The sequence below is a fragment of the Aquila chrysaetos genome, chromosome 12 (assembly GCF_900496995.4).
Source record: "Aquila chrysaetos chrysaetos chromosome 12, bAquChr1.4, whole genome shotgun sequence".
NCBI lineage: Eukaryota > Metazoa > Chordata > Aves > Accipitriformes > Accipitridae > Aquila > Aquila chrysaetos.
In genome coordinates, this window is record NC_044015.1 from 23,883,815 (window position 1) to 23,910,772 (window position 26,958).

General features: G+C 37.2%; 1 protein-coding gene across 4 annotated transcripts; it reads right to left on the reverse strand.

The window, feature by feature from the left end:
- Positions 1–26,876, reverse strand: MTF2 (metal response element binding transcription factor 2). 4 transcript variants are annotated; one of them, XM_030033167.2, is made up of 15 exons: positions 26,595–26,876; positions 15,461–15,659; positions 15,241–15,322; positions 13,644–13,739; positions 13,166–13,266; positions 12,679–12,827; positions 11,306–11,401; positions 10,119–10,187; positions 9,167–9,290; positions 5,677–5,744; positions 5,122–5,292; positions 4,367–4,475; positions 4,102–4,160; positions 3,815–3,919; positions 1–1,597 (listed from the first exon to the last, which is right to left on the reverse strand). In XM_030033167.2, exons 1-15 carry the CDS (start codon positions 26,597–26,599, stop codon positions 1,243–1,245), a joined length of 1,788 nt encoding a protein of 595 aa, XP_029889027.1. In that variant the 5' UTR covers positions 26,600–26,876; the 3' UTR covers positions 1–1,242. The 4 variants fall into 4 exon arrangements, with proteins under 4 accessions (XP_029889027.1, XP_029889029.1, XP_040984029.1 ...); XM_030033169.2 differs by lacking the exons at positions 15,461–15,659; positions 26,595–26,876 and having other exon boundaries at positions 15,210–15,289; XM_041128095.1 differs by lacking the exons at positions 15,241–15,322; positions 15,461–15,659; positions 26,595–26,876 and adding an exon at positions 14,798–14,978.
- Positions 26,877–26,958: the final 82 nt, after the last annotated feature.

The following is a 26,958-nucleotide window of genomic DNA, read 5'->3' on the forward strand; positions in this document are numbered from 1 at the left end:
AAACAAGTAAAATAAACTTATCAATTTAAAAGTTGGTACATTTTATAAAAACAAAAGAGGTAATGTTGTAATAAAATCAGTAATGTTACTTCAAATGGCAACAAACCGTTTGTTGACCCTGTGCAATAATACACTTTGTTCATACTACATTTAACAAAATATGACTGTTTCTACAGATATGTAGGAATCCTGTGTGTGACTCCTGTCAACTTAGTTTATAACTGGGACACAAAATTTACAATCACTGTGCCACAATAACTTTCATATTGTTATTTCTAGTAGAGTTAACTTCCAAATGTTCAGATCCTGCATTAAATTTTAACAGTTAATTCACATGGAAAATAATGGAATATATTACCTAGAACATATGAACATCAATGACTGCACCCATTGCCAGAACACGCTGCACTGGTTTGACACTTTTCCTTAGTACACAGAAAGCAACAGCACCCAATAAGCCTGAGAAGAAATGCTGCTGTGTAAATACTGGCAACTATTCCTGAAAAAAGAATTATGGGATGTATTCTCAGAAGCTGCCCGATCCCATAATTTGTATTGCATAGGTCACAATCACACATATATACACACACAAGTATGTGTATGCATATATACATATGTATATACACACACACATGCGCACACACACACACACAAAGAATATATTAAGAAGACAATGAAGTCTGGTCACAGAGCAATTTACAGGCTCAATATATTTTTTTCCTTTTTTTTTTTTTTTTTTACACTTTGAAAGAAAACTTCAGTATTTTACAGTCTTCAGTAGGCATTATATACACTGCACTTATGAAATCTAGAAAGTATTGAAATAGAAATACATTTCTGCAAACATTTGGGTAAGAAAACAAACCAAAATTTTTCAAATATTTGTGCTATCTACATAATATTTTCTCTAAATCACAATAACTGTATCCATGGAATGTTCTCTAGAAAATGTCTTTTTTTTTTTTTTAAAACACCATGCACATTTTTAAGCAATTGTAACCCAAAATATCCCAACCTAAAACAATCTAACAACGTTCAGATTAAAAAATTTAAGTTTCAGATCAGGTTTTAAAAAGATAAGTCTTTATCACAAGAACTGTAATGATAACAATACATGTTAAGGCTAAACTGGTTTTGTTTTGTTTTTAGAAACACACTTAAAGACACATTTCTGTCGTGGCTCTGCATTATGAACTGTACTTACAGATGACAGTGCAGTGAACATAATGTTCAGTCCTACAGTCAGGATGCAGTTGCTCCTTCCCACTCCACAAGATACTGCACCTTTCCATCAAGTGTCACCCGACGAGCCAAAACACGGTATTTTTCCCCACAAGCTATTCTACCTGCTGCACCAAAATAACTAGTAATAGAGTTCTTTAGATGATTGAGCTGTAACTCCTGATCTGCTAAGTTGTTAAGTATCTCTGTATTGAGTTCATCATACTGGTAATCTTCTTTGCTCTCATCATCTTTTACAATTTCTGAATTTTGAGTCTGGAGTGCTTTTCGTGGAAAGCGACCTCTTCTTCTCAAATGTGGTATTGCAGCAGGCCAAGTTCTTCCTGTACGAGTCCTTTTTCTTGAGTCGGATAAACTATTAAAAAAAAAAAAAAAAAGCGGTAACTCCAAGAAACTTATTCAAAACATATGCTTTATCACCAGTTATTTCCTATCGTAACTTCTTTGTTCTGTTTTTCACTGAAAAATATTTGTTGCCTATAGATGACGATAAATATGGCACTTGCAAAATAAAGATTATTTACATAAGGAAAATTGTACTAATTTAACAAAATGTCAGAAAGGTTAGCTAAGTGATATTAACTTATGCCTAGATCTATTAAGAATACTATTTTGATACAGCTTAATCCCATTCTTCAGCAAATTAAAAAAAAATTGTTCAGAGAAGTCTGCCCCAAATGTACTTAAATTTGCAAATTAAAAATACAGCTTTATCGCACAGGTAGACCTCAATTACAAAAGCTATACTATAAAAGAGTTTGAGACTTGATGTTTGTTAAGACTGTAAATAAAAAATTAATTTATGCACAGTTATTTTTGTCAAGCTGAATTTATGTCAGTAAGTGAAAACTCTGAAATATGAAAAAAGATATTGCAAAAATCTATTCTACATCACCTCTTTCTACAGTAATACACATGACTTTATAAAGATTTATTGTATGTGGCCAGAAAAATACATATATCCAAAACTCACACAGATTTTTATCTAGTAATGAAAAAAGAAGCTTCTGACATTATCCAAGAATAAACCATCATCCAAATACGAAAAATGTCCAAGATACAATCCTTATGTAAAAACCTACATCTATAATTTGCACATACTAAAAAGTGTTTGATAAAGTCCTTAATTAAATGGTATGCAAAGTTCGATGTTCAAGACTCCTATGTAACATACCAAGGAAAAAAGCACATCTTTTTAACTTAAAAAAAAAAAAAAAAAAAAAAAAAAAAAGGAACAAAGGTCAGAAATACAAAACAGTGACTTAAGTGCTTAGGTAACAATTTCAGAAGTCTGTAAGTTAAATATGAGTTTTTGAAGACAGACTATTTGTAGCAGTAATGCACACAAAAATGACTCATGAAAGCACTTGATAGCATGAACCAGAAAGAGAGGAGACAAAATAAGTAGATTGAGGATCCATGTACTTCAATAAAAGAGAAATTTATGTTTGCTGAACTTGAGAGACAGAAAAGTTCAAACAACAATTTATCTGCAGAAAAGTCAACTGTAGTTAATAATTTATTAATGAAGACTGTGCCAAAAATTTTTTATGCTCTATTACCTGTAGAAAATCACCACATACTTAACTATTCTTTAACATGAATACAGAAACCTACAAAAACAAAAGCTGCTAAGATTAATTCAGGGTGCACATCAGCTCTTTTATGGCCTTTATTAGAAAACTAAGTTCAGGAAGTGTTTATGGAGTTTAATTCCCTCCAGTAAACGTAATTTAACTACATATTTTGCATCAACAAAGAACAGTAGTTAGTGAGCACAAAAAACTCTCACCCTGTCTGTTGTAAGCAGGACTAAGACATACTAGTTTTCTTTTGTCCTATTTCTTCAGATTTCCGCATGCAATTTATAGCTCTACGCTGAGTCTCAGTTGCTCATCACTCCAAATCCCAGTGAATTACTGTATCCTCAATGTTATACCCCTTCACAATATCCTCAGTTCTTCTCTATTTATTCTCCCACCAGTTCTGCAATACCCTTACCTCCATTTCACTTACCCTATGGCTGCCTAATAACTTAAGTCAACCTCCTACCTTATCCTCTACCTTTGTTTTGCCAAAGCTTCAACTGAAAAAATTAAAAAAAAAAAAAAAAAAAAAAAAAAAAAAAAAAAAAAAAAACACCAAAAAACACAAACCGAACAACAAAACAGCACTGGCAATGGACTAGGCCACAGATGATCACAGATGATTAGAAAATTGTCTGCCTTTCTGTAAGTGTGGGTTTCTGGTTTGGGTCTCTCTCATCCAAGCATTTATATTCATGAATCTTGTTAGACTAACTTCTTTGGAACTACCAGGATCAGATTTCATGGAAGTTAGCCAAAAGGTTCAGAACCAACTGGAAGTACAACAGAAACTCAGGTTTTCAGAGACTCCGAACATTACGTGTCATGCTTTGGCAAGATACCTCTTGTCAGATCCCTGCAACATCTGTTTATTAAGGGTGAATTATTGTTGAACCAATTGTTTCCTGTCCCCTCCCTTTCAGAAAATTTTATTAAAATGAGTATATTGCAAATCTTTATAGCAGATAGAGTAATTGAATAATTACCTATAATGTCTGGAAATGCTAGATGAGGTAGTTTCTTTCATACCGGCAGCACCTGTGGATTCCACATCTGAGGTATTGGATGAATGTGCAGTTCCATCAGATTTCCTGATATGCAAGGTAACAGGGTTGCCATGTAATGAAAATAATTTTATATTAAAAACAGAGCTGACATTTCAGAAGCAAACAGATAAATGACATAGTATTATAATGTTTTACAGGGTTTGGGGTTTTGGGGGTTTTTGGGGGTTTGTTGTTTTTTTTTTTTTTTTTTTTTTTTTTTAATTTACCCAACAGTGCAGGGTAATTCCAAGGCTGGGTTCTCTATCACTGGAACTGGTTCATTATCCTAAGAAGATAGGGAAAAAAAAGAAAAAAGAAAAAAAAAAAAAAAAGAGTACTTCAAATTAAGTTTTAATTGCTATATCAATTTTGTTTAAGGATGAATGGGGGAATATCACGATTCAGATTAACTGGTTATATTTTTCTTCAAAAATGATAATCCAGTTAGAGGGAAAAGGGTAGGGGAGTGGCAGGGAATATCAAAAACCTTACCAGAGGCGGCGACTCTGGAGTTTTGTGAATCATTTTTCTTGTATAGGGACCAGGTGGACGACCTACTGATTTTTTTTTCCCCTTTCTTTCTATACCATTACTTAATTCCCTAGAAAAAAATTTATATTTTGTTCTGTATTATTGAAGATAATTTTCATTGAATACATGTTTTCCTTTGACAACGAATACACAATTAGATGTGTATTGCTAAAACATTGTGCTAAATGAGGTTATTCTGGTAAATCAAAATTGTCAGATACAAAGCTACATATTTTTGCCTCTAGAATAACAGACACAATATCTTTCTAGTGACATTACCGATTCCCTAACATTGAAGAGGAATGAACAAGTGTTAAATGTTGTTTATTCATACGATCACACTGGTAAAAAACATGGCACATTTACTAATGTAAGTTACAACTTCACATCATGCTTCCTATTTAGAATTCTAGTTAGATTATTGCATAAGAGCTCCAGAAACGCAAGATTGTTTCCTAAATGGCAGCAAAGTTGGGATATTTTCCTGTTGTTCTTACTGCTAAATTTCATGTTGGGTTGGTTTGTTTTTTTTAGAAGGATCCTAATAGAAAGCCAATTAAATTCATTCAAAGACCTTGTTCTCACCAACAGTCCATCTTTACAGTTATTTAAAAAATACATTCTACAACGAAAATACCTTTTTTGTAGGTACCAAAAATATACCCAAAGTAGCCCCGATTCACCACAACATTGCTCGAATGACTGGGTTATTTTACCTCACATCAGGGATTGGTTTAGATGATTTTCTGCCTTTAATTTTGAACTCATGAGAAGTTCCTTCTGGTTCTTTCTCAGCCTTTAAAGCAGCATTTGGTGGCACAGGAGGAACACGAATTCTCAAGCCAAACAAATGCTTCTTTTTCTTTATTTCTTTTCCAGACATAAACCTAGATGATTTTAAATTAATTGTTAAAATTCTGATCCCAGGGAAAGCAACTTTTAAAATAGCAGTGTACATGCAAAACAAAACTATGCAAATTAGGATAGTCTAGTGGTATTTTATTCCCCTCTTTCCCCTAATGCAATCCTCACTCTCAAATACAGAATGCGAAGTGGAAAGAAGATGGAAATTCAAACAAATTTTTTCTCGTTATTTGGGTTCCACTCCAACAGTTATGTAATCTTATAGTTTGAAATAGTATTTAAAATTTAAATGTTATCTGCAGCCAAAGTGATTATCAGATAGACTGAGCAAAGGAGACTGAAGACTGTAACCTACAACAGATTAAACAGGCAAACAACATTTAAAACAAAAAGTACCAATAACTTACATGGTCTTGTAATCATTTAATGCCTCCAGTACATGCTCATATCTTTCAGATTTTGGTGTATCTGCCAGCTGTGAAGTATTAAGAAATCATTTAACCCGTCGAATTCTTTAGTAATAGAAAGATTCTAGTTACTTTGAGTCACTGTAACTACAGGTTTGGATGTGAAGTACATTTATGAAGTATTAGCTGTGGAAACTACCTAACCCCAAAGGACCTCAATCATTATCCCATATATTCTGTGATTTACATCAACAGAATTCATGCCAGGATCAAGCCCAGGCCAAAGAATTTGAGTTTCACTTGTAATAAGTGCAAGAAAAATATCTCAAAGAATTAATATACTCAAAGAACATAATACTAGCTTGCCCTCCCAAGACTGCTGAGAAGAATTCTTCTGCAGCATTATGTCCTCCCAGTAACTGAGATTGCAAGCGGGAAATAACTATATTGACACAAGAACTTAGTTATTTTATTGGTGATCATTTTAACCAAACAAAAACCTGCTGCAGGACCCAATTCCCATTTTTGCCAACATTACTCAACATGATACAAAAACTGGAAGAGGCCCAGAAAAGTTAAGAGTAAAAAAGGGGAAGGGGGTGGGGAAGTAAATCCATTTTCATGTCCCTTTTGCTAAGACCCAGTCTAACCTCCCTTCTTGCACCAAAGCCTGAAGCAGCTAGTCCCTATCAAGCTACCAAAACATGGAATCTTCTCTCTAAAAAATTTGCATACTTATGAATTAGAGACATAAAGCAGAATAAGTATGGTGGTGACTATAAAGAAGTGGACACTACATTTATATAATAGAATTTAGAATAAGATTATTTATTTTTATATTTAGACAGCTATTTTTAAATTCCAGTGAAGCTAGTATATTTCCAGTTGCCATGCCAAAATGATCCAGAATTTATATCCAATTGGCTCTGCAGAAAATTTATCTTTAATTATAGAGTTCACAAACAGTATAAGACTATTAGTATGAATACTACAGAGCAGACTGTACAACATTTGCATCTCAAAAAAACCCCACCAACCCCAAAAACCCAACCTTCAAATACTTTCTAAAGAATACAATTTTGACCAAACAGGACAGATAGAAATGATCAAAAGATTAAATGTGCTAACAGCTAAATAAATGAGCGAATATACTCAAAACCCAACCTTTTAACACAATTTTGGGCAAGCTTCACAGTCAGTCTACCTGACTACTAAAGTTCAGGGAGATATTCAAGCCATTTTAGCCAAAGAAAGTAACAACTGTTTTTATACATCTTTACCATACACATTCAGCACAGTTCATTGCTATCCAGAGGTCTTGCAACTCTGCAGCACTTAACTACAGAAAACTGCCATATATTTATTACATCCTAAATAATAACATGCTAAAAATTACTGGCTTGGGAGGTCTGATAATTCCACCATTTACTCCTACCTTACCTATGGCTAAAAAACTTTTCCTCTCATTCAGTTAAAAGCAGCTAGAGAAAGAAACCAAAGTGTCATTTCTAATAGTGGCCTTGTTCAGGCAGTGAACAGTGGCAAGCTAAGAATATTACAAAAACCCTAAAAACATTATATTGTAGATGTTATTCTTTCTGTGACTAATTTCTGTTTAATTAAGAAACCAGATTAACCAAAGTAGTAAAATACATTTGCCTCAAATTTTTCAAGACACAATTTTTCCCAGCTTAGTGAGAGACATTTAGAATCTTTTCAGAATAAAGTCTTGAAGACTTCCTCAACACAGCTTTTCGGCATTTATTCAAAATCTACCCCTTCAAAAACATAGTCTTCAGACTTATAAAAAGTAGCTTTCTTGAAGGTGTACAAATATTGATTAAGGAATTGAAAGTACCACTTAACAAAGAGGTGAGTTTCCTTATTTGGATCTCCCGACTCCTTCCTCCCCCTTAGTTACATGTTTATCACATAGATTGAGCAGGGATGGATTGAAAGTGGAAAGGGGGAAGAGCACAGTGAGGACTGTAGCCTTTCAGCTGCTTCAAAATGGTATGTGTGCTCCAAGTCAATGGCAGCTAGATAGCTCCACTCTTCTCATCCACACCACGGCTGCTCTGACCAGCCATTCTGACATGAAATTATGTTAAATCTAAAAGAAAGTTTTCTTTTGTGAAATAAACAATTTCCTCTATATTTCCCTCAATACCAAGAGAAGCAAAAGTCAAAATTAAACACCACTTATCTATTTGTTAAACTGCGCAGTAAGACAGCCAGAACATTTCATTCTATGGAAAAGATTGTGTGAGAATTACCACATTTTGTGCAGCATTTTTTTTTTTTTTTTAAATTAAAGCTTAAGACTTGATATGACAGAATTACTGACTTGGTATGACTTAGCTAAGAGATGCCATACATCCCAAAGTAAACCAGATATCTATTCATAACAACACTAATTGTAATTTTTTAGTAATGCTTGAGTGTTTGCTTGTCTTTCTAAGAAACTATCGATGCTCATAGCCTAAACATATGTATTTTAAACTGTTTTCCATTATTCATGAAAAGTGGTTACTCATTTAAACCAAGAACATACATTTGATTCTCAAATTGTGTCTGCTAGTAAAAATGGATTACACATGTAAGAATTTACTGAAAAGAAGTATGAAATTAGGATGTACTCATGATCAGAATATTTCAAAACAGTTATATGCCACCTGCATTAAAAAACTTCAAAACTCTAAACAATTTTCATGCATGAAAAAAGTGCATACTCTCTTACCAGTATGCCAATTTGAATTTAGACATAAATTTTACATCCAACCTTATGTGCGGAAACAAGTATTTACACTGCTCCTCTTAGTTAAATATGAAGTCAGTCTGCTTGGGGAAATGGATTTCCTTTAATGCTAAGATGACTGCCCAATAAATCAAATAGCTGGAAAAATAACTAGTATAGTAGTGAACTAAAAACAAGATGCCTTGACAAGTAGTAGAATCAGACTAGAAAAGGATCAAAACAATCTTTAGACCTGGACATGAACTGATCATCACCCATGTTTGCAAGAGGGAGGAAAGAGGAAATGTTTGTGTATAATAATTTGTTATATGTTACACCTTAGAGACTTTGCAGATGCCTTCATATGTAATAGACTCTGCATTCAGTTCTACATTTAGATTTTCTGGTCTGTGCACATGAATATATCCAAGTAGTATGAGAATTATAAAATTAAAAGAAAGGAAAAAAATATATATGCAACAGAATAAACAGCTGAATATAAAGAAAATTGCCATGCAAATAATAAAATAACAGATACATGGATCACTGGAAAAATTTTACAGCTCAGAACTTACACCACAAAAACCATTCTATTTCTGCAAGGAAATTAAATGATTTCATTATTTGGGATTACCAGATTTTAAGGTAATAAAGGATTTAACATCCAGAATAGAACAGTTCATAGGTCACTAACTTTCAGGACGTATGTACGCACTGTGAGGGAAAACAAGAAAGAGTATTTCAATTACTTACCTCACCAGGATGCAATCTATCCCAGTTTTCATTAATGTAGGCCATGAGTTCAAGCTCTGAATCAAAGTATTTCTTCTTATGAATAACACTTAGGTTGTAAAGGCATAGATGTGCTATATCTACCCTAGAATTCAGAAATATTTGAATAAAAAACAGAGGAAAAAAAAGTCATCTTTGTCTTCCAATTGCTTTTATTTGAAATTTTAGTAGGAAAGATATTAGCACGGTATAGTTAGAGGAACACAAAGCACAACTTAAAACACTCAATCCAGGGAACAACATTATGAAGTCTCCTGTCATTTCTTTTCCTCAAGATTCCTTCTGCTTTGAATCTTACTTTCATCTCTGCCTCATCTCATTGTCATGATGTTCTTTTAAATGCCAAAACTGGTCTAAACCATGGAATATTTAAGTAAGTCCAAATTCATACTTGAATGTATCAATTCGAATTCATGCAAGTATTTTGATGAATTAACATTTCACAAGATAATTTCCACCACATATTTGTTAGCACATATCCACTAAATTAGATATAATTTCTAATATGGGTTAGTTCAAAGATTTCAAACTACAACTAACCATTAAATCTCATCGGAAGCTGTTATAAAATGTGTCAAGATGCATACACTAGTACTCACTCCATTTGGCTTATCTAAAGGCTTCGTTTGAATATCTCAGTCTTCACATACACAAGTGAGTAGTTGCTTGCTACTGCACTGAACAAACCCAGGAATAAATTCTGAGAGCACATAGTTGCAATATATCTCTACATTTAAGGATAAACTTTGAAGGAAAAGTTGTCCCTGTTCATACAAGCAGTAAGAACAGCTCAGAAAACAAGACAGCAAGTAGATTTCCTTTTTTGCAAGGAGAATCAAAATACCAAAAAGAAAAGCAGAGCATGTATTCAACTCACCCCCTTTTTTTTTTTTTTTTTTAAATTCATACTTACCATCTCAAGGGTAAACGTTTGAGGTATTCTGGTCCAGAACTGCAAACTGAGCAAATGAACGTATAAAACCTAAAAATATATACATATGTATATGTACATGTGTCTGGGTGGTGGGTGTCTGTACACACACACACTCTCTTAATGTTTTAACACCCTAGTTATGAAAAAATGAAAGTTAAGCAGGCTAGAAAGCCAGCCATATGATATTTGAGAGTCCCTTTGTCCTTCACCTTCCTTTATCAGCCTCCACAGTCTGTGCTGGTACCTACCAGGTCAGATACAAGGTAATTCCTCAATTTTATCCTGGTACCATTTTTTCATACTGCTTGAGAAAGTCCCTCAACCTGTGACTGTATCAGTGATGGTGCTCTGTAATGTCCCCACTCCACTCTCTCCAATGCAGAAACCTGTGCACCAGTGTAAGCATGCATTTAAAAGACCCGTGCATTCCTGGGTCTTAACTCAGTTCCTTCATACAAACATTCCAACACAACCAACAGCTAAAAGAAAGTATAATAGATAACGAATGAGATAATACTTGATTCTCCTCCAGTTTTCTCTCTCATCTGCTCCAACTGCTCCAAGTTCCTCTTAACATGAAAACACAGACTAGCGCTCAAAATTTTTCATTTCCTTTTGTCCCGATTCATCACACATGAACAGAGGATGTACATAGTTCCCCCCAAACTATCCTTCCAGCTCTCTCCAGTTCCCTATATTGTTAGTACAGGCAACTACCACTGCATACACACACTGACAACCAACCTTGAAGCATGGTGCCTGTTGCATACCAGAGATTAGTCACCTACACAATGTGAACTTGAAAGCCCTTATCTAACTTACAGGCCCACTAAAGTGGTCTGCTTTAAAACTTCCAACCTCCCAATAGCCAGCACCTATAGTATAATGGACTTCCACACAAAGTGAAGTCAGTAACACTTTGAATTCAAATATCCATTGGTTACCCCACCACCACCCACCACCCCACCCTCCTTCATTAAACTGAGATGAAGAACTGTATTTTCCTGGCACCTGAACACATGCTTTATTTCATATAATCTACATAAAACTCACCCCATTTTTGGAAAATACTGTTGTATTACAGGTGCCTTAATAAAAGCTCATATGTGAGATTCCCTCCACATTTTAAATAAAGAGAACCATAAAGTACAGCTTCAGTTTCTTACCTGTCACCAAAAAGCATTGGCTTTTGGAGGCACTGCACGCAAGCCTCATGAAACCACTGCTTACATTTGCAGCACTGCAACATCTTTAGATACCAGCTTCACCAACAGAAAGAAAAACAAGATGTGTTAAAGTAGTATTGAATATTGTTCTTCATTACGTTTAAATTAACTAGCAAGGGATCTTCTGACCCAAACTTATTTTCATAGTTTATAAAACAGTCATCTGTATGGATATTCCAGTAATATTTAGTTCCATAATGAATCATTACTAGAAAAGAGTGACTAAGAACAATAAAAGATAGTCTAGTAAAAGGATGAATTAAATTTTTATTTTCTTCATTTAGTAATTTCCTCTGACAACCACCTTTTAATTCTTGATAATAAGTATTCAGTAACTCCATATAAGCTCCTTCTCACACAGATTAGCTCACACACCGGATTAGCTTCCTTGTTATTTTCCAAAGCACAACCCAGCCGCATTAAGTCACAAACAGTTGTTCTGAGGATTCAACTACTTGAATCCTCAAAATGAACCTCATAGTTTATACTTTTTTTTTTTCCTTTTCCTTTTTCAGCTTCTCCCTTGAGAAAAGGAACCATGCAAAATTGAAGGCAATGCTTGTCCAAGTCTGCAAAATTCTCAAACCAGAGCTCTGTCTGTGAATTTAAACTCAAAAGCTTCGCTTCTTTGTTGGACTCTTGACTTGCCTTGACTTCAAATCTTCAATGCTATTTTAGTCATTTACTCATTCATGCAGACACCAGAGTACTTATCTCTACCTGCTTAAGAAGTCCTCTTCTTGCCTTTCTTGTAAGAAAGAACCAGCAGAGGACTCTGTAATGCCATAAGAGGAAAAAAAGTCTTTACCCTGCCAATAATTGCAATCCAGGGTATGACACTATGGTAGAATCAGACAGCTGTCTATTCCAACAAAATTTAATGAACTAATCTCTAGATACATCCATATTTGTGACTAATAACAGAGCTGAGTTAACATCAGAAAAACACTGCCTAGAATTGCAAGAAGATCAACAAACAACTCCAATCTCAACACATTAACAGTAGCAATGCAAAAAAAAAAAAATTCTTGCTTGTTGTAGAATGGACTGTGATGTTATGTCATGGTCACATGACAATATTAGAACAAACCAAAAGATCTGATGGGAGAAAGAAAGCCATTAAAAATGTATTTCCCATGAGACATTTAAAAAAAAGTATATATAAATCAAAATTCCACTTTGCATTGAGTTTAATACCTACACACAATAGAAATAGAAACTAACAAGTTCACAAGTAAAAGTCTACAGGATCAGGGCCAAAGTCTGCAGCTGCATTATGGAGAAAAGTTCTTATATATTATCTGTTTACTTACTCTCCAGGTCCTCCACAATAGCAGTAACACTGCTGGACATTGGTTTTATGACCTGCATCCCACTCAAGGTCTGTTGCATTATACGGTAATGTTTGTTTCATGACTTGCAGTGCTTTGGCATTTGGTCCTTTCTTAAGCGCACCACCCCTCTGGGCCAGAACAAATACATTAGTTTACAAAAACAATAATATATTTTTTAAACTTTAAAATCCTTTAATTTGGAAGTTAAGAAAATTTGTCTAGAATCATGTAAAGTACTTCCACGTTTATGTTTTCATACTAACATATTTGTTTAAAAATAACTTGAAAGCCAAACCTCATCTAAATATTAATTCCCAACATATAAAACTTCCATTCAGATCAAAGTTAACAAAAAAGAAATCACTGAAAAAAAATGCTATTTCTTTTTTTTTTGTTGTTTCAACTTCAAAAACAAAGTATGCAAGCAATATGGGATGTATTAAGAAATGTTTTTCTAGAAACACACCTTTGTTGTTGTTGCAAAAACGCACTGTCGACAGAGCCATTTATCATCTGAATCAATCACGCTGGAATCAATATTTGGTGTGTGACACAGCTGATGATAACCTGTATAAAAATGATCAACCAAAGTGTTATTATAATTGCAAAAGAAGCTTACACAGAATTAACTATATATAATTTTAATGCAACTATAAGGCATTATCCATCATTAAGTGCCAAAAATATGATCAAAAAGATTGTTAACACATTCAAAACGGTATTTTAAATTTTCTTAGCAGAAAAAATAAACTTTACTTACAGAACAGGTGTTAGCCACTTTAACATGGATTATCATTATTCACTGAGCTTTTAATAGCCGCTAAGGGCTATAAAATTTAAGATCAGTTGAGCAGTCAGTCAGAGCCAGGCAAATATCCTCCTTCATAAAACAAATCAAAAAATCTTTTAAAATGCAGTAAATAGGAAAAAAAAAATCTAGTTACCTTGCCCACATTTATCACATATAACCATTTCATTCGGTGCTTCTGAATACTCTTCCTGACATATTGTACAGACCATTTCCCCACTTTCAGTGGCTCCTAAACAAAGATGAAAGTGTGATTTTTTTCAGATTACATCTGCAGTTGGAATGGTTACCACATGTATGACTTTTTTCCTAATTTCAGTTACAGATCCATGCATTGTAGAAACATTGTTACAGAGCCTAACTTCTCAACAAAAATTCAGACATTTTGTACAGACTGTATGTGTCACAAATATTTATATCACTTATCATAGGCTAACAGATATTTATAAGCTATATATTGCCTATTTACTATGCAGTCCATTGTTCCTTAATATCAACAATAAAAATTAAATAACTGAATGATGAATGTAAATGCAGGCTAAAAAATAGGTATAAACAAAACCTATCTGGACAACTGATAGATATGCTTCTTTTCCTGTAAATATATGCACAATTTGGTGCATATGTTTTTGACAGATCTGCCAAGGTGCTTTAATATCAAACTCCAACACTCTTAGGAAACATGTTATTACTTCTTACACATATCTGCAAGCATACAAAAGCACACAGTTAAAAAAAAGTTAGCTTGCAAACTGGAAACAAAACTACACCTTGCTCCAATTATACCATGTATCAATCTAAAAATCTGGATTAAAATACAAGTTTCTTAATCTACATGTTGTCATACTCATGCATTAAAGTTTGATAGTTACAATAAATGAATCAAAGATCATAACTAGTACTATATAGAAGCAGAACAGCAGTATCTTAAAAGCTTCTCAGAAATAAAGCCATTGATTTTTTGCTGTTATGAATACAAAGCTTCTCATGTTAACAGGTGAAGTGCTTAGTTTAAACATCAAAAATCAGCGACAGCCAGATCAGATTTCCATTGCCTTTATATAATGAGGAAATCAGATTTTCAGAAGACGTTGTCACTGAAATTGTCATCCTTGCTTCATTAGCATTAAATTATCAAAATACTAGCTACTCCCCAAATATCTGAAAAAAAAAAAAAAGTCAAAGCTAATATACAATAGATGTCTCACTTGATAATTGCACATTTCTTTATATCACATGAATACTCCAAAATCTGTAATGGTTTCTTATGTACAACAGTTATGGTGTTACTTTTAAATGTGAAAACTCCACTCAAATCTAGGATTTTTCCAGTCTTTGGTTTCTTTCCACGTCATGTTGTTTCAACTGAAAACAATAGGAGGACATAAACTCGGTGTAAATTAGGGCCTGGAGTTTTCTGTTAAGACAGAGTATTATACTCTATCCCCATCCAAATAAACTCAAATGGGATTATTTTTAGAAGTGTTCTCCCCTCCCTGCACATAGTTACGTGAAAACAAAACAAAACAAAAAAAGTAACTGCAATGATAGAGAGTTGTTTGAATTTTTTTTTTTTTTTTCCCTCATTTGCCTAATTCATGATCCTGGGTCACATTAAACCATATCACTCTTTAGGATGCAAGAATGTAATAATTTATTTTAACAGATATAGTAATCTAAACAAATAAAATACCAAAAATACCAAACAATGACTACTTCACTGAAGTTCTTGCCTGTTTGTATGTCCTTCCAGAGAACCCAGGATTTGGAACTGTCTTCAAATATAATGAAGCAGTTCTGTTTCAGTTTGTTTATCTGAAAAACAAAAATCCAGTGGAAGCCAGAGTAAAAGGACTAAACAGAAGAATGTATTTAATATTGAGACAATAATACTGTAATATTTAACCAACAGATGATACTGTAAGACTCCAGTGAAGTTAAAAAATTGTTTACCTTTTTGATAGTTCCAAGATAAAACAAGCCATCTGACCATCTAGCTAGGACATCCTGACCTTCTTCAAATTTACACAGTGGCTTTTTGGCTTTCTGTCCATCACGTAATGACAGCTTGGTCAGAGATGCTGAGGTCTTATGGCTTCGACGTAAAGGAGACCGCTTATGGACCAGTGAATTACCCACCGCTGTAGAGTCTCTAAAGAAAGGGAAGCAAGGGAAAAGGTAATCAGAATTAGGTTAAAGTAAGAAACCGTATATTTTAAATATTAATATGACTCACAGCTAGAACTTACTTCGCTAACTTCAGGTAATTAAAAACCTGGTTATGTTTTCAGACTCTACACACCTTTAGTAGCAGTGCCTCTGCTACTGTAAGAGTCCACAAAATTTGAAAGAGGCAAGTTTATATAAAGAAAAAATCTTCTATGAAATTAGCTAGTGTAAATGAGAATGGGGAGACACAAACTTTCCAGCTCAGAGACTCTTCATAAAGTCACCAGAAGCATCAAAGAATGCATCAAAAACATTCAATACAGGATTACTTATGACTAAAACATTAGTCACTCGAGTTGCTGACAGTTTTCTAAAATTTCAAGGTAGCTAAAAAGCCAATTCTAACTACGTTACCTTGGTAGGGAGGGTAGTAGTTGACAATTAACATGGTATTCGGCAGTTAGTTACTTAGAATTAAAATGAAAAAACAAAAGACCCAAAAGACAACACCACCAAAAACATAGGGAGGAAAAAAAAAAAGAAACAAACCAGGTTGAGCACTATGCTAACTCAAGGTCTATACTAACTCAGGTACTTCCAACACAGCATCATGCTTTGCAACTAAGCACAGCTGTAGAGGTTTCCAGCAAAAGAATTTCTACATGTTAAATTTCTAGTGTAAAGTAAGTTTCCTCTCTGTTAGAATCAGAGAGGAAAAACAAAAGATCTTGCAACCTTTCTTCACACATTAAACTCAAAATTATCAATTACTTGAATCAGTAATAATTTTTTCCTCACACAATTCCATAATATATAGCCTATTTATATATAAGTGTGAATATGCTTTTATGTCAGACTAGCTATCAAACACTAGACTCCAAGAGTAAGATACAGAAAATTCTAAAATAAGACCAGCTAATTCACAAGGAAGAATCTTCATAAGTAATAGGCAGAATTTGAGACTAATTTGAGACAAAGTTAGCATTCCTATATCCAAATGTATTTTCACTTTAGAAACTAAATGTATGTATAACTATGACAAACACAAGGGACAGATCAGGGAGTTAAATAGGATAGAGTCAATTGAAAGAGCAAAGTTTCACCTCACTCAAGATAGCTTTGGTGTATTATCAGCACCAGAAACATTTGAGTTAAATCACAAAGCACCAACAAAACCAGTAAATAAATCAGTGTCCTATATAGTTTCATGAGGATTGCTGTTCAGATATCAGAGAAGTTACTCTGAAGTTTCAAAGAGAAGGGAATCCCTTCTCCCTAAAAAGTTTACTATTTACATTCAATATGAAAATTAAACTGGAATTAGAATGGCTTAAAACATCAAAAATATGCAAAAATGCAAAAGTTAATATTCCAGAGAGCAATCAACAGGGTTTTGCATCAAACACTTTAAACCTAGAAGGTTAGACACAAGAAAATTAGACAGCTGTTTTAAGCATATTTATAATCAGTGTAAGCCTAAACAATGACATGACAGTAAAAGCAGCCATAATGGGCCAGATGAGTGTTCCAACTAGCCCAATAACTCTGGCACCCTCATGCACAACTGGGTCACCAGTTTAAGTCCTGCCTGATCCCAAATACAAAAATATTCAGACAGGTGACTAGGGAAGACCAGAGGAGCAGGGGAAAAACAAAACAAAACAAAACACACCAAACCAAAAAACTTAGAAGAGCACTCCTCTCCCAAATATTCTCTAGGTCTCTTACAGAGTGTGGATCCAAAGATCTCGAGCAGCAATATCTTTTTTTTTTTTTCTCCTTTTTCAGTCCTTAATGGAATTTTCTTCTGCAAGTTTTCCTACATGTTTTGCTGAACCTATAAAGCAGCACTTCTTTTTACTTGTTTCACAGCTGGTACCTTATCACTTCATTTGACACCTTTCATCACTGCATCAGAAAACTAAACTGTCATTTTTCCATCTTCTTGCTTTGTGCCCCAGTAACGATGTTCAGACCCACCCAGCCATATTTCCCAGCTAAAGAATCCTACCAATGCTGCTGCTTCTCACATAAAAGCTGTTTAAAGTTACCACTGCTTTTCCCCAGTTCTACTCTAACCTCTGATAAATGGGACAGGATGCATACAGCATTCGAAATAAGTTTACAATAACAGGGTAATAGCATGGCAGCCCAGGCCATTTTTCATTCTTTGCTCCTTTCCAACTAGTAACATTTGTAGCCTTTCACCCCCCTCCCCGCCACAATCCAGCATCAAGTTAAAAATGTCAAAGAATTATTAGAAACTGCAGGTTCTCATTCTAACTGCTCCCAGACTTGTTTCTCTTCCCACTGTGTGTTGATTGCTTCTGTTTGCACCAGATTTCACTTGCCACTTCATTATCCAGTCACTCAGTAGCCTGAAGTCCTTCTACACTCTCTACATTATTCTGAATAACCTCATACCCTTAGATTACTTCATCATTTAACCTTACCATCTTTTGTACATCACTGCAAGATTTTGCCCCTTATCTTGTACAGTAGCTTAAATTTTTGCAAGGGCCTCTGAAGCAGAACCACAGCCCTTAGCACTTGGTGCAACCCACGTTTGTTCTACTCTCTCTTTTGTATCTGTACAACCATTTACACAGCCAAGTACCAAACAGGCTCAGAAACAAATGAGTCTGAAGTCAGCCAGGCAAGAGAGCAAAAAAAGGTTTACCTTCATCAGTTCCCCAAACCTTTCTGACTACACACAGGTCCATCTCAGCACAAAGCAAGCAATGTTCAAAGCCTAGGCAAGGCTTGATCAAAACAGCCTAGAAATAGTTGTGAAACTATAACTTGGTCTCAGCCAATAATTCTTTCCCTGGAAAGGGCTCATCATTACAAAGTATTGTAGTATTTAGATACTTCAAATTACATCTATGAATTTGATTTAGCATATTGAACAGTTTAATAAGTTGTCATGTGTAGTCTGAAGCACTTAAATTCATTAGTGCACCTTGAAACTGTTTTACAAGTGTTTTGATGGGACTACTCACTTCTAGAGGTTCAAAGATTTTCTTTCCAGCTTTTTATCTGGTTTGATTTAAGAAACTAGAGAAAGCAGCTAAAAAGCAGGAACGGTGCTCCTCTTATCCAGTACTTGAAAAAAGGTGCGAAAGATCTTCCACAGAATAAGCAAAAAGACACAATCAATTAATTTATTATACACAATCTAGTACAGATTTACATTTGAAAATCAACAACTATTTTTGAGTTTTATATTTTAAAAAGTCTTCAAAAGCATGAGACTTTCTTTTAAATACAGCAGTTTGTCCCATAACTCCATTCAAATTCTAACAAAAATGTGTTGTGCATCATTTTCTGGCACAAAGCACTTAAATGAGTCTATACATTGACTTACACAACAGCCTAAATTCACAATAGCTACTTCAGACACTGAAGGATCTTGACACACAGTAAAGGTCTGAGCCAATAAAGCAGACACTTCTCCATTGTCCACATTGCTCTCCGTGGGAGACAGCACTGCTGAAGTGATGACTAAACAGCTCACGAAGTAGCTCCTGCTGTGGCAGTTTATGGTTTATCTAACACAGACTGAAAATAGGGTTAGTTATCACAATAGGCTGACACTAGCTTAACAGTTGCTTTCCACATGGATAAGAAGTTCCTCGAGTGAAACATTCCCTCAACGTTTTTGATGGAGATTAAGTGGGAAGAGCTACTGCTTTAACAAGATGACTTTAATTAGCAAGCCATAAGTTACTTAAAGTAGGTGTCTCTGAAGTGCCTTCTAGAAACATGGCACATATCACAAGAAATTCAGTGCAGACTGTAGTGGAGTACCAAGAAGTCACACGTACCATTAAAATAAAATTTCTGTTGGAAGTGAAAATGCAAACTGAGGTTAACTTCTTGCTTGCCAATTTTGAAATTGAAGGTTCCACATTTTCCAGAAACTTGCTTTCAAGTCCTCCATGAAGTCAGCTCCATAGCACCTTCCTGCTATACCATTTATAGTTACTAACAAAATGAGAAACCTTTAAGTAACAATTTCCCCACCATCTTAAAAACTTATTTCCAAGAACTTCTCATTGCAAAATATCCAACAGATGTCTTAAGTTTTTCTGAAACACTTATCCAATATAAAAATCTACTTGATCTCATTTCACTTGCACAGCTAAGCTACACTGCATGTCATACAGCATGTCCAACCTACCTTGGCTTTACATCCTTTACTCAATACTGGATATGTTTTTGCTGTATTCTTAGTCAAGCACTTAAAATGCAACGAAAGTACTTATGTGCCCATACAACCTTTCAGAAGTTAGTGGGGGAAGTCAGTAAAACGTCTCTGCATGTTGAAATACACTTCAAAATAGAAGTGCACTTCCACCATTTCTTGAGAAGTTGATCTCATGAACTAGCGAAAATGCTCATTGATTTTTCACCTTGGGGTCTAGGTCATAAACATAGATATTCAAGCAAGACAGGCAGAAGACCTTCTATTTATCTACTTAATGAATTAATTTATAATATGCTTCAGCAGCAGGAGATAGCCTGTCATTCTTTGTCAACAGGAATGGCAAACTCCCTCGGAAGGTAAGCTACCTAAATTAGTCTGATCTGTGAACCATGACAACTCACTATGCATAGCATTGTATTTATCCAAATTAGATTTGTTAGTTTTGACTTGTTTGTAACTCTTTCTAACCTCTTTATTAGAGGTTGGAAAACTTCAACGTTCATTTGATGCCTCTGACTTCTGTAACTCCACAGCAATGCTACAAAGGAAGAAGCAGAAAAGTTCGGGGAAAAGATGTGAAGAGGCTGGAGAATTAAAAAGGCTGAGCACTCTCCCTTTTGTTTCCAAGTGTCTTTTTCCTCAGCAGCAGTGCCAGGCTAAGGTCATTCATACTCCTGTACTCCTTCCGTTGTAACAACTGCTGTGAAACAACTCCTGTTAAGAAAAACTCCCTTGACAGAGTTATTTTTTCAGCCATCTCAGTTCACTGCTTTGTTTCACAGAATGGTTTGTCAGCACAACAGAACAAATGCAAACAAGCAACTCAGGACACACATTCCCTCAACTGGCACCTCCAGACCGCCTGACTGTACTATAGACAGTTTCATTGACAATCTATGCAATTTCGGTAAATTTCTTCCAGAAGGGCTGTATGATTCACAAATACTGCAACAGTTACAGATGATAGTTACCCTATGAGTCCAGATAGTTTTTGGAAGCCAATTTAAAGATACTAGATTTTAACAACTAAAAGCCCAAAGCATATTAAGAGAAAATTTTAATCCACTGAGACAACTCAAAAAAGTGGGACCTACAGCTAATTCATTTATTCCCAGTAAATACAAATCACACTGAAGGGAAGATGAGTTTAGAGAGCCCAGCAGATTTAGCAGAAGGGAATTCAGACCAGAAATCACACACACACACGCACACACACACACAGCGCATCCTACTAAGACAACTCACATAGATCCTAAACCTATCTCAGAACTGGAAAATGTGGTATCACATAGGAGAGGAAGATCTAGCGAAAGAACTTTAGAGATAATCAGTTTAAGTTCTGAAAGTGCGACATTACTGCTGATTAATTGCAATTGTTGTGTCTAAAGTTACAAACTAGACTTTTATTAAACTTTAAAGAAAATTTAATTATGAAGGGTTGTAAAATACCAGCAGTCTGTTCTGCTCTCCTTAAAACAGGACAGTTGACATCTCACAGGGAATGGGGGGGGGGCATGGAGGTCTAGCAAGGGCTCAGAACACACAAAACTGAGGGCCATTCACACACGGCTTATCCAATACAGCAGATTGCTCCCTTCCCACCAGCTCTGGAATGACAAGCTGACTTCTCCATAAGCTTTCTATTCAGTTTTCTTTCCCTGAATATGGATTGATTTTCTGATATTTTAAACAAATTAAGGCACCTCACAGAAAGGTCTGGTGACTAGACAAGCCAGGTAAGCAGCAAGCACTCACAGCCAGAAGGCAGCAGAAAAGGGAAACGAATCTTTTCCAAGAGCCACAATTTTAGCTGGTTTACCCAGCACCACATAACCAAGCCCAAGCCACGCTTCCAACGTAGCTGCTAACCTGTGACTGGGATCCAGTACCTCTATTAACAGCTGGAGAGGTGTTGGATCCCAGCCACATGTTTCTTCCCACCTTCCTTGCAGGTTCTCTGCCATTTATGAGATCTAATGCCAAACATTACTTGTTCACTTTGTCAACCATACCTACCTCCGCCCAAATAGCAAGATTCTGCTGGGCCAAGAAGACAGACAGACAGACTTAGCAGGATACTTCCTTTGCCCCATCCCGGGGCCCAAACTTAAGATCAGTCTGATTCAAAAAATAAAAAGGTCACTTTGGTTTTCATAACAGCAACTTTGTTGCAACAGTCACTGTTCCAGTTATACATGAACAATCTATTATATTAGTAAATTGCCATTCATTTCTTTCAAGCAGAGGATCCAGTACAAGTCTAGGTTATAGGCTATCCTTTTGTGCTACTTCACGTAGCCAAATTAATATTGAGCTTCCAGTGTGCCATGTCACAGAACATCTACAAGATACACTTTGAGCTCCTTCTCTTTACGCTATTTTGTATTCTGGTACAATCAAAAGCCTAACTTTGAGCTCCTTATCTTTAAACTATTTTGTATTCTTCTACAATCAAAAGCCTAAGCCACATCACCAACTGTACAGAATAAGGATAAAGGGACTCTAACCTGGGCATCCCTCAGTCTAGAAAAGCAAAGAGTAATGGTTGGGGGATAAGAAACACATTCTCAAAATTATTTTCAATTTTTACAGTTGTTTAGGATAATAGAATAATTCAGGTGAGAAGGGATCTCAGGAGTTCTCTCATCCTCCTCAGTGTAGCATCAGCCATGAGGCCAGACCAGCTGGCTTTATCCAGTCAGCCCTTGGCAGCCTCCAGTGTGGGGGGCCACACAACCACCCTGGGCCCCTGTTCCACTGCTGAACCCTCCTCACGGAGAGGGGCAAAAGTTCAGCCCTGGGAACCACAGGCTGGTTAGCCTCACTTTGGTCTCTAGGAAAGTCATGGAGTAAGTCCTCCTGAAGACATTTCTGGACACATGGAGAGGTGGTGACTAGAAAGTATCATCACATGTTTACCGAGGATAAATCACAGCCTGACCAACCTGAGCACCTTCTGTGTTAAAAATGGCAGGATTTGTGGACAAGGGGAGAGGAGTCGATGCCACTTAACTTCAGCAAGGCTGAAGGAAGTGCCTGACAGGAACCTAATGAAATTCAACAGAGACAAAAGCAAAGTCCTGCATCTGAAGGAAGAACCCCAGGCTAAGATTGTCTGGGGGTCTGACAGGCAGAAAGCAGAACACGACCCAGCAACATGTCCTGTGAGCAAAGGCAAATGATATCCTGGGCTATACTAACAGGAACAGAACCAGAAGATTGACAGGAAGCGATTATTTCCTTCTACACACAACTCGTTAGACAGCATCTAGAATACTGTGTTTTGGTTTTCCCAGTGCAAGAACATCAAACTAGACAAGTTTGGTGAAGAGCCACCAAGACAGTCAGGGACTGGAACACTTGCCCTATGAGAGGAGGCTGAGGGAACCAGGCTCATTCAGCCTGGAGATTAAAAGGCTTCAGGGAGGCATAACAGCAGCCTTCCAGCTCCTATGAGAAAATTAGAGAGATGGAATTATTTGCTTCACAGTTGTGTATGGCAGGAAAACAAGAGGTAACACGCATACACTGAAATAAGAGAGATTCTGATAGGTATGGGGCAGGGGGGAATGTTTCCCCCTCCTCCCCCCATGAGGAGGGTTCAGCAGTGGAACAGGGGCCCAGGGTGGTTGTGTGGCCTCCCGCACTGGAGGCTGCCAAGGGCTGACTGGATAAAGCCACCTGGTCTGGCCTCATGGCTGATGCTACGCTGAGCAGGACAAGAGAACTCCTGAGATCCCTTCTAATCCCAGTCATCTTTTGACCCTGTGAAGTATGACTGTCCTTAATAAGATTGACTCATGTTATTAAAAAGAGGTAGCCAGCAGGATAAGGGCATTCTCATGTCCACAATACTATAATCATTTGTGATTTTGGTTTTACTTTCTCACATTATCCCTCAAGAAATAATAAATAACTAGAAGTGGTTTAATTCTATTTGATATGCAAAGTGAAAGTATTAGTCTTTAAAAGATCATTACATAGTAACATATTCCCCTACATATTTAGTATGTAGGGAAATAAGGGTAGGGCAGTCCTGTACTATAAGAGCCATTTGTTTGGGATTGATCCTGTGTTTGTACACAAAGTGAAGAGGCAGAAGGTAGCATCAGGGAAAGAACAACGGTTATCAGGTAGCAACACACCTTTTCAGATCAGAACTTCCCTTAATTGCATACTTAGCACCTCCTCGAACACAGCAATTGCCTTTTGGGTTTCTACAGTATCCAAATACAGGATGTCCAGCAACGTAGGGGACATGGGAAAAGGGAATATGGTATGAGCATGCACCCAAGCAGTGAAAGAGATAACAGACAACATGCTGACTTGCACTGGGGGGAGCCAGGGGTGTTGGGGGTGGGGTGGAGAAGGATTTCAGAGGTGATCAAAACCCATAAAGATACATCTCCTTCTTTAAGGCTAGTCTCCAAGAACAGCAACCTTCATAAGCACTCCATAGAAAGAAATTAAAAATAAATCAATCTAAAAGATAAATAAAGTATTATAGTCCTCCAAGGTATTTAGTGAATGAAATATGTCCAGCTCATTAGGAATGTTCTCATCCTTGGCTCTCTTTCTCTCAAAGAAAATTAAGCCTCTTGATTTCACTCCTCCACAGAGATTATACCTTCTAGGAAGAGACCATCAGCTTGAAAGCTAGATTGTTCAAAGCGCAAATTCAACTAGTTTCAGCGCTTTCAGTAACAGGTATTGCCCTGCCCAAGGACCCTCCAGCAATACCTGTGGTTTCATAATTCTTCTCCTGTTGTGTTTTACTCAAAGACACACTTCCCCTCCATTTCCTGCAAGGAAGGCCTGTAAAGAAGGTGAAACCAACTCTGCAGCAAGCTCAGAGGTCAGTCACACAAAAAGCACTATCAATTCACAAACTAAGGGAAGATTCATGTTGAATTCTAGTCACACGTGTTTCTTCCCTCCAAGCTTTCTCCTCCACAACTAGCATGAGGAGCACAAAATATGCTTTAAAGCATTTTAGGTGCCTCTAGTACTATATTAATTCACATCTATCTCCAGAGAATACAGAAGTTCACTCTCTACTAGGAAATGAGCTGCAACTTATTTGTTACAGCTGCTCTTCTCAAAAATTTTACCTGATCTCCTAATGCAGGGAAGGACAAACGTGACTGTATCCAAGGCCACCCTTGATACTAACTACCAGTGCATATGTCTTTCACCTATTTAAAAAAAAAAAAATATATACCTCAACAACTGGTGACTAGCCATATTAAGCCAACTTTTAATAAGCATCTACATCTGATTTAAAATTCCTCCCAGAGTAGAAAAGACAAGATGTTGAGAAGCCACAGATCTCTATTTGACAGATTAAGAGTTAACTGTGGAAAACATTACTACATTATACTCTCAGTATAGATCCAACATTTTACTAGCTTGTAGCTCCTTGCAAAGATCCTTCTCGCTTTCACTACTTTATCGCGCACCTTCTTTCATATTTTTAATCTTTGCTCTCCCTTACTCTCCTTCCATTAAAAAGCTATGAACCTATTAACCTGTATTCTAGTACTACAGAAACTAAGTTTTTTTTCTTCTTTTAACCTCAAATGCTTTCAAATTAATTGTAATTTGAGCTCTCAATGAAAGGGACAAACATTAACACGTTAACTTTTACCAACCTGATTACAGACCAAAAGAAAAAACAACAGGGGAACTGTTTTCTTATTATCCTGTGCTTTTGACAGTTTAGTTATAAAGCATTGATTGATCACTTTCCCTTACACTAAGTCAGGAGAAAATCATGCTATTATCCATTACTACATTTGACCTTTTAAAGTCATGAGCAGGGCCTAACTAACAGAAAGAAATTCAAGAAACAAGCATGATGCTACACTGCTTTCCTGGCAGGCTCTTTAATTTAACTATGCAGGCCCTCTCCTTTAAATAGCACCCAGATACTTCATGGATGGATGATAAGCCCTAGTATTTCAACACTAGTGTCAGCGTCCAAAGCATCCAACACAGCACCATATTGTTCTCTTTGACTAACAAAAATATCAACCCATTCTCCCTACAGAATTCAAATACCAAAGAAAAGAAAAGACGTTATCGCGCATCCTTTCAGCCTGCAACAGTTACCATATTTTAGTGGACTAAAAAGGTAAGCTTCCAAGCACGTTCGAATAGTCTAGCTTGACAGAGACGAAAAGGTGAGGCGTTGCAAACAAAAAAAGAAACCAAAAACAAAGTTACCAGCGAACACCACCACCTCTTTTGTGCTGCTCTCTCCGCTCTCGAGCAAACGCAGCCTACTCAGACAACATCCTTCAACGAGAAGATAAAGATACAGCTGGCACAAGCCTAATCGCAGCCCCACCGCTGCGGCACCTCCACGGACCCCATTAGACGGCCTACCGCCTCCGCTCCCTTTGTTTTGGTCACTGAAGAGCACCGCTGACCCCTTACTTGCCTGCCAGCGTCCGCCGCGGAGGGAGCTTCCTCCCCCTCCCCCAAAGGCCTCCGGGCCCCCCCCCGCGCCGCAGCGGGGCCCCTCGCACCCCCCCCCCGACGGGCGGCGCGGCCGCCGCGGGGGGGGGGGGGGGGGGGGGGGGATGCGGCACCGGCGGCCCAAGCCGCGGGGCGCGCCCGCCCCCACCCCCCGTCCCCCGCGCGGGGCCCGGCCGCCACTCCCTCCACCCCCCCGCCGCCGCCGCGGCCCGCCCCCCCACCCCTCACCTCATTCGGTCTCTCCAGTGGTGCCAACCGCCTCATACAGGGAAATCAGCGAGCTCAGGAGCCTCCCCCCGGCGCCCCGGTACGGCCGGGCCCTCGGTGCGCGGAGGGACCCCCCCGAGCACGGACCCCGCGGCGCAGCGGAGGAAAGGCGGCGGGGGAGGGGTCAGACCCGCTTCACAGACAGCCCGGCTCCACCGTAGCCCCTCGCCATTTTTGTTTCCCGCGGAGGAGAAGCTGGTGCATTCTGGGAGCACAAAGGGCCTCGGCCCCGCCCCGGCGGGCCCCGCCTGCGCCGACAGGCAACTCCTGGGCCAGGGGGCGGGGAGGAAGAGCGCCGCGGCGGAAGGACACAGGTGAAGCCGAA